The 8,837-nt window shown below is 33.4% G+C and overlaps 1 protein-coding gene across 1 annotated transcript; it reads left to right on the top strand.

The window, feature by feature from the left end:
• Nucleotides 1-6,657: 6,657 nt before the first annotated feature.
• On the top strand, nucleotides 6,658-7,491 carry LOC138879580 (uncharacterized). Its single transcript, XM_070159194.1, has one exon. The coding sequence runs from the start codon at nucleotides 6,658-6,660 to the stop codon at nucleotides 7,489-7,491; it is 834 nt and encodes a 277-aa protein (XP_070015295.1).
• The last annotated feature ends 1,346 nt before the right edge of the window (nucleotides 7,492-8,837 follow it).

Here is an 8,837-nt window from a genome sequence, read left to right as displayed (position 1 = left end):
CAGTCATCGCAAATGCGATGGTTAGTCGCAAATGCGAGCTCGCATTTGCGATCCAGGCTTCGCAATTGCGAAGCCTGCATACCTGCAATACACCACCAGTTTTCCTAATGCGGCCTATCCAAAACTCACCCGAGCCCTCGGGGCTCCAAACCAAACATGCACGCAAGTCTAAAAATATCATACGGACTTTCTCATGCGATCAAATCATCAAAATAACATCATTAACTATGAATTAAACCTCAAATTCATGAAATCACTCAAGAACATCAAAATTTCCATTTTCTCAAATAAAGGTCCAATTTATACTAAACAAACTCCGATTCTTACCAAACTTTACAGATTCAACTTAATTATTATATAAGACAATAATCGGGCTCCGGAACAAAAATACGGGCCCGATACCATCAATTTCAAACATCTTTTCATTTCCAAAACCTCTTATAATTTCAGTTAAACAATTTCTTTCAAAAATTTATTTCTCGGGCTTGGGACCTCGGAATTCGATTCCGAGTATATGCCCAAGTCCCAAATTTTACTACGGACCCTACGAGACCGTTGGATCACGGGTTCGGGTCCGTTTACCAAGAATGTTGACCAAAGTCAACTTTATTCAATTTTAAAAGCCAATTTCCCTATTTTACTTAGTTTTCACATAAAAGCTTTCCGGAAATGCGCCCGGATTGCGCACGCAAATTGAGGTGCGACAAAAAAAGATTTTTAAGGCCTCGAAACATAGAATTTACTTTCAAAACGAGTGATGACCTTTTGGGTCATCACATTTTAAGAAACCACTATGTTTTAGTGATTATTAGCTTGGTATAGCTATCATTTACTAAATTACTCCCTATAGCTACGTTTTTAGTTGTTATAGCCTGTATTCGATGTCTTTTTGCTACTGTATTAATGAATACAATAGCAAAACTCGGTGGAAAACAGGGGAGTCCAACTAAGCATAGAATGTATTCGACTGTATTCGCGAGCTATATTCGTGAATATAGTAACAGAATTTGCAAAAAAAAGGTAATCAGTTGTTTAAAAAACGGTAAGTGAATCAATTAACGCGATAGACTCCTAATATAACTCAACAAACTCAATTATAACACACAAAATTTGTATTTTCAGTAATAGAAAAGATTCTCAACTGAAAGACACCCCAAAAACATAGCAATATTTAGAGATTCAATCTATCCTTTCTTTTTTTAGTGATATCTTTACTAAAATATTTTTAGTGGTATCTTTACAAATAGATTTATATATTAAAATTATATAATTACATTGAATACAGTTAAATACATAAAAATACATTGAATACATGAAGTATAGCAGGTCATCTATAGTGCAAAAATGTATGAATACATACTGCAGATACATTTGAATACATATATACATCTGAATACCTAAATTATATTAATTAAAAAAACATATGAATACATTTATGGAATACAGCGAGACAGTGAATACAATGAAATACATGGAATACAGCGAGATACATTGAAATACAATAAAAAAAGACAGTGAATACAATGAAATACATGGAATACAGCGAGATACATTGAAATATAATGAGAAAAGGGTTTCGACACATTTACCCACAAAAACAAAACTATTTACCCTTATCTACCCATTTGTTTTTTTACCCATAAACTAATTACATTTCCTACCCATAATAGTTTTTGTGGGGAACTTTTTCTTTATTCTCCAATTCTTTTTTTTATTTCTATGCTTCTTTTCTTCTTTTTTTTTCTTTTTTTTCTTTTCTCCTTTTCTTTTTTCTTGTTTTCTTCTTATTTTTTTCTTTTTTCCTTTTCTAATTTCATTTAACTCTTTTTTTATTCTTTTTCTCTTCATAATCTAATTTTATTTACCGTTTTTACTATTTTTTATTATTCTTTTTTTATACAATAAAATAAGAAAAAATAACTGATATAGTAAATATTTGTTCACTTTTTTTAATATAACTAGTACAATATACCTTCTGTTTTTTCCTCATTTATTAAATTCAATTATTAAACTAAAATAATATTAGTTGTCACTTAATCTAATTCACTGAATATCACATTGATTGCTGCTGAGCACCATAAATTACATAATCAGGTTCTAAGAATCAACACGTGATTGCCATGCAAACCTCAATCTACTTCCCTATAAATATCAGTACACACTCTACCATTAGCAGTAATACAACCAGTTATAGAGAAAGAAAACATAATCTACAACAACCAAATCTCCATATATACTAGTTAGAATAAAAATGACAATAAAATATTAAAAAATGCAATAAAAGTATAAGTAGCAAAAAAGACTTCTAATACCATGTGATACCAATATGGTATATATGTATACCAACAGAGCATGTGATTTCTCTAGAATATTGCTACAACTATCTGCGACTATACTACTGTACCAAAACATTAAAGGACACAATAAAAGTATGAGAAAATTACATGCTCGTATTGCAAGCTAAATATTCGCAAAACAACTTGCTCATTTTGTATACTAAGAGGGTATATAGTTGTATGGAGTAGTTCCAACAATTGCCTATAACTATAAAAACTATTACATAATACACATAATTTATGTCCATCGGCACACAAAATTTCCAGATTGCAACTCATGTTCATATAAATAATTTCAGAATAGAATTCACTTAAGATGAAACTAAAACAACCAAAACAATGTTCAACTACCATATGTTACCAATATGGCATATAACTATACCAACATAGTATACAGTTTTACTAGTTAATTCCCGGCAATTATATGATTGTACTTCTATTACATAACACACATGCATAAAGAGAAAAATAAAAAAATAGTGTACCACATATTAATATAATAAGGTATTTCAAGATATTGTACTATATTACTATTATTAAGAGAAAATCAAATATTGTACCAATTAAATGCAGCTAATACAATCAAAAAATGATTCAACTAGCATATGATACCAATATAGTATATAGCTATACCAATAGGGTATATAGTTAAATGAATTGTATACTAAAATAGTATATTTGTATACTATTTGAGTATACAATAGAAATTCGTCTTCTTCTCTGGTTCAACTATATTTCAACCTAAATTTCTAAAATCTACTAAAAAATCTCCACTAAATTGATTAAAACTTTATCTACAACATCCAATTAACTTTTCAAACAAACTCATACAGGATCAGATCAAAACAATTAAAAACTCAAACAAACCAAGTTATGAGTTTCAAGCTTCAAGGTCCTTCAATGGTGGATTTAAATTTTTGTACACTAAATCTCCAAAAACCAGCATCAAAGGTACAATGTACACATCAAATAACAATAACTAACGAATTTTAACAGTAAAACACTATAAAAAATCAGATCTGACATTTTGAACTTATTCATATGGAGTTTCAAAAATTGTTTCTTGAATTACAAATTGTTTCAAAAATTGATCAAAGAATTACAGGGGGTTATTATAAAGAATCCAAAACTATACTATGGCCATTTGTTGGTCATTACAAGAGGAGACTAATTAATCACTACCCCCTGAAAGTAATTTGACAGTGCCTGTTGTACCAAACGTCTAGGTGCTGGTGGTATGACTCGTGATGGTGATAAGACTTGGGCAAAAGAAAAGTTGTAAGAATCTGTTCCCAGCCGACTCTGCAACCAACCCCTCCCTCCGGAGAAGCCATCAGTCGTGAACTTCAAAAATTAGAGGAAGGTAAAATGAGGAAGAAGAAGAAGAGGAACAAAATAAAGACGGGTAAATAATTTGGGGCGCATGGGTAGGAGTAGTAAATAGTTTGGGCCTGGGCATTAAAGGGTAAATAGTTTGAAATTAATGGGTATAAAGTGAGATTTTCTAAAAAAAAAAAAGATAACAGACTCTTCAAGGCAAAGCAGCGACTTCTTTTTTTTTCTTTTGCCGTTTTATTTTCGCATTCCTTCACCTTGTCGAAATCTTCTTCTTATAATGTAGAATGAATTTGAATTAGTTGGACCGTAAATTTTGAATAACGAATAGTTAAGCGAAAAAAAACACTTCTTTACTTTCCATTCAAAATGGGGTGAAAGATGTTGGATCTTAGAGTTTTTCAACTTCAACTATTTTAGATCGTCACGTTTGGAAACCAAATGGTTTTCTAATGTAAACATCACTTCAGAAAAAGAAGAAGGTATTGTCGGCCGGAGGAGGGTGTTAGGGGTGACACAATAAGGAAGGGGGAAGTGGCCGCCGACCGGATCTGTCGTTGGCGGAACACAGCCCCTGTTAGGGTTTCTAAAAGTAGGGGAGGAAAAAATCAGGGGGAAAAGATAAGAAAGAGGAAAGAGAAAGGAGGAGAGAGGGAATAGAGAGGGAGAGAGAAAAATAATATAAGGCATATTTAATGGCTTAAAGGTAGGAAGTGGCCATAAAAAGATATTTTGCTATAAAAATTAAAAGGTAGCTATAAGAAATAATTTTTTAAAAGGGTATTTATTTATATTAAATAAGGTATAAACATTTGCTATAGAAGGTAAAATTTCATATATTATACATAAGGATCATTAAAGGCCCCAATAAACATTGCAGGAATTTGCAAATTTTTTTACTGATAGTAGAATTAGTTTTATTCAGAAATGAAAACAGAGAAAGGGAAAAGTAAGTGTCCTATTTCGGTATCTATATTTCTATTTTTACTAATTAATTTGTACCTGTATTTATGTTAATACAACTAAATTATGTTAATCCAACCTAACAATGTATTGTTAATCTTAATGTAACTGAAGAACATTCCGCGGTCTAGGGATGACAATTTGAGCTCAAACTCATCTAATCCGCCAAACTCATCCAGAGATTAATGGGTTGGGCTACAAACATTTTAGCTCATGGGATCAATTTGGGTTGAGCCCGAGTTAACCCATTATTTTATAGCCCATTCTGACTCATTAAGCAGCCCAAATACAACCCATGAAACTCACCCAAAATAAAAAGATCTCAACACAACTTATCTAGGAATTTACTTAGTTGACCCTTTATTATTTTTTTTTGTATTTTTAATTTTCTGTTCTTTTATTTTTCTGCACCACCCACCCACCCTAACCCCTATCACCCCATCCCTCCCCCCTGCAAATCCCGCAAAAAAAAAATTACCTTTTTTTTATTTTCATATTTTTTCTGCACTCCTCCCCTACCACCCCCCCACCCTCTGCAAACCCCCCTCAAGAATATTTTTTTGTATTTTCAATTTTCTGTTTTTTTATTTTTCTGCACCATCCACCCCCCTCTCCACCCCCACCCGCAAAATATTTTTCAACTTAATAAGGTAAAAAGCTTTTTTATGCAAGATGAGCATGGTTCTAAAACATGAGTCAAGTTGGGGGTGGGGGTGGGTGGGTTATGACCCATTGTTTAGCCCATCTTGACCCAACCCATCTTAGCCCAAGTACACTTTGGACTGGGTTGGGCAATGACCCATTTATTGACTTAACCCATCTTTACCCGCCCAAATTCAGCCCAACCTATTCATTTGCCACTCCTAATGCGATAGCAGGTGATTTTAACACAAAGACAAAACTAGCCAACTAAAACATGACGCACACAAGTTTGGACGGGTCATTGATTCGTCCATCTACTAACAGATCCTATTTTGACCCTTCTAAAATCAGCTTAACTAAGATTTTGGCTAATTTAGACTTAGTATCCAATCCAATTTTACCTAGGAGAAACCTTATCAAAATATTTAATTTAAAATCTTTTTCTTTTGTTTGGTAAGTCATACTTTTTTTTCCTCGATTGGTAAGTTATACTACATAAGTATAATTAGGACCATTTTTGTTTAGTTTTGTTTGATAATTCAAATAATTATTAAAAAATAGAGAAATTAAAATTTGGTAAGATTTGTCAGGGTTGGGCACGATGTGTTGTTTACCCATCTTGACCCAGGGAGAATGGCACAAATAAGATCATTTGGTACCATTGTTTAAATTTCGATCCCAACAATGAGGTTTGAAAAATAGTCTTTCATCAGAATTTTGAAGCACGCTAGTTAGAAATTCTTGGGCTAATCTTATAGTGATTCACCAGTATTCTGACTGTCGCGATAATTTTGTAACTTATGGTGAATATCACAAAATTTTGACGATTGTCATATTTTTGTGCAATTGATATAATGGTAACCATTAGAATTTTGGCGATTTTCATATTTTTATGCAATTGGATGCAAATTTCTAAAGGATCAGCTGAATTGTTTGCGTTATAACTGTAAATTCTGGTGATCCTCAAGATTCTTGGTGCTTCTAAATTCTGAGCAGCGTATTTTAAATTCTGATGCGGGGCTATTTAATCAAAACCTTTCTAAACGAGGCTAAAATAAAAATAGTGATTTTAAAAAGGTCTATCCAACGTCATTTTCAGTTTGACCCAGCCCATATTAATTCAAGTAGCTTTTGGATGTGATTGAGCAATGATCCATTCATTAATCTAATCCATTTAAACCCGTTCAAATTCAGCCCAAGCCATCCATCTGTCCTCTTCATAAGCAGGATCATTATAAAACCAACACTGATAAGGTGGCTAAGAGGAACCAGGTCTTTGACATGAAGTTCAGAAGAAGTGATGTTGCTGATATGGTGAAACTACTGGGAAAATTCCTCCAGTGAATCTAAAGGTGAGGATGGATAAGGAGATGCATCTATGATGGTTGTTGACAATGAATCTTCAGAATATGAGTCAATCTTTGTGCTCGTGGCTAAATATGATGATGACGAGGACAAAGAGGAAGATAAGGTAAGTTTTCTTGATATTCAAAGAAATTTAAAAACTTATTCTAAGAAAAAATTGATGTCTTTAGTAAATGTGTTGATTGACGCCTATTATAACCTCATTAATGAGAAAAATTCTTTAATAGAAGAAATTGGTGACATAGAACAAGAGAGGGATAATATGTTAGTTTCTATTGAAGACTTGAAGGAACAAGTGGAAGAAGTAACTATAGAACATAACTTGTTGAAAAACCAAACAAAAAAATGGATGGACAACACTAAGGATAAAGAAGTGGCTAGTGAGGCTCAACTTGATCTTGAGAGTGAGCTTAAGAAATTTAAAACAAGTCTTGTTGCTGAGCTTGAAAAGAATAGACAGCTTCAGGAGGATTTAAAAGGAGTTAAAAATGATCTTGATAAGTCACTTAAATGGACCCGGTCCTCTGATGTAATAACATCTATGTACAAGAGTAATGGTAGAAACATGCAAGGAATCGGATTCCAAAAGGCTAAAACCTCATATAATCCTCATAGCAAGCATGTAACTGTGGCTAATAATAGGTTGTGCACACACTGTGGTCAAACTGGTCATTACAAAGACTCTTGTAAAGTTAAAATTCAGTCTCTACAGAAAAATAAAGTTTTTGTTAAAAAGAAGCATAATGTTGAGGAACCTGGTCCTCTGAGAGGAAAATATATGTTGCCTGCATGGGCGAAAAGAAGTTTGATCCGCCCATTCTATCTTTGTAAGGGACCCAACATGGCTTGAATTCCTAAGTCTAATCAATAATTTCGTGTGCAGGCTGGAGTGAGAGGTAGCAGTCAAAAAATGGTACATGGATAGCGGCTGCTCTAAGCATATGACTGGAAGAATGGATCATTTCCTCTCACTCCAGGCCTTCCAAGGTAGAAGTATTTTTTTTTCAAAATGGCAAGAAGGGCTATATTCTTGGTATTGGCAAAATTGGCAAAACACTCTTCCATGCAAATTGAAAATGTGTACCATGTGAATGACTTGGACTATAGCTTGTTGAGTGTGTCTTAAATCTGTGATAAGGGAAAATAAAGTGAAGTTCTTGTCCAAATCTTGCACTGTCACCAATCTCAAAACTAGTGAAGAGGTGTTGATAGCCAAAAAGTTCAAAAACATCTATGTTGCAGACCTTAATTCACTGAATGGTGGTGATCTAACATGCCTAAGTGTCATTCATGGTGATGTTGAGTTATGGCGCAGACCACTAGGGCATGTGAGTTTTTATTTGATGAACAAGTTGGTTATGAAGGACCTGGTTCGTAGGCTGAAGCAGTCAACACTGCCTGCTACTTGATTAACAAGTGCATGATCAGGTCCCTTTTCGAGAAGTATCTCAATGAACTGATTAATGGGATAAAACCCAAGCTGACTTACCTGAGAGCCTTTGGATGCAAAATGTTTTGTTCTCAACAATGGCGACAAAGGGTCACATAACAAAGAAGATGAAGATGGAAAATTTACAAATGCTCTTGGTGAAGCTATAGATATTGCAAATTGAAAGACTGATTTGATGTGTCAAGTCAAGCAGAGTGATGAAAAAGATGCAGCAGAATCTAGGGGTGTTCATTCGATTTATCGATTCGATTTTGACCCTTATCGATAATTACTTATCGATTATTGATTTGTACATATGCTTATCGTTATCGTTTCAATAAGGTTTTGATTTTTTCGATTTCGATTTCGATTTATCGATTTTTGGGGCTTATCGATTCAATTATTGATTACACCAATAAGAAAATTTGCGGGATTCAACTGAAAGTATATCGCTATGATGACTACAGAAGAATACGCAAATAAAGGAAAATACCCGTTTCTACATCAAAGAAAAAAGGGTACCAGACTAAAATGTATAATTAAGGCCAAAGTTTATATGGTAAGTAGACCTACCAGGATGAGTAGAAATCATCCCAGTTTATAATTTATAGAACAACCATAAAGTATGTATTCTGATAGAATTGATACAATATTAACGAACATGTAATATTCTATTTGTATCCTCCAGGATACAAAACTATGTTTTCACTTCAAGATTTTGGACTCAATTTCTTCCAAGCTCAAGCCTTTAGTCTCTGGAACAGAGG

The sequence above is a fragment of the Nicotiana sylvestris genome, chromosome 10 (genome assembly GCF_000393655.2).
Source record: "Nicotiana sylvestris chromosome 10, ASM39365v2, whole genome shotgun sequence".
NCBI classification, from domain to species: domain Eukaryota; kingdom Viridiplantae; phylum Streptophyta; class Magnoliopsida; order Solanales; family Solanaceae; genus Nicotiana; species Nicotiana sylvestris.
Note: the sequence above shows the minus strand (reverse complement) of the source record. Positions and strands in the feature narration are given on the sequence as shown.

Coding starts and splice junctions, on each gene's coding strand:
- LOC138879580 (XM_070159194.1), top strand. CDS start 6,658: ATGGTTGTTGACAATGAATCTTCAGAATATGAGTCAATCTTTGTGCTC.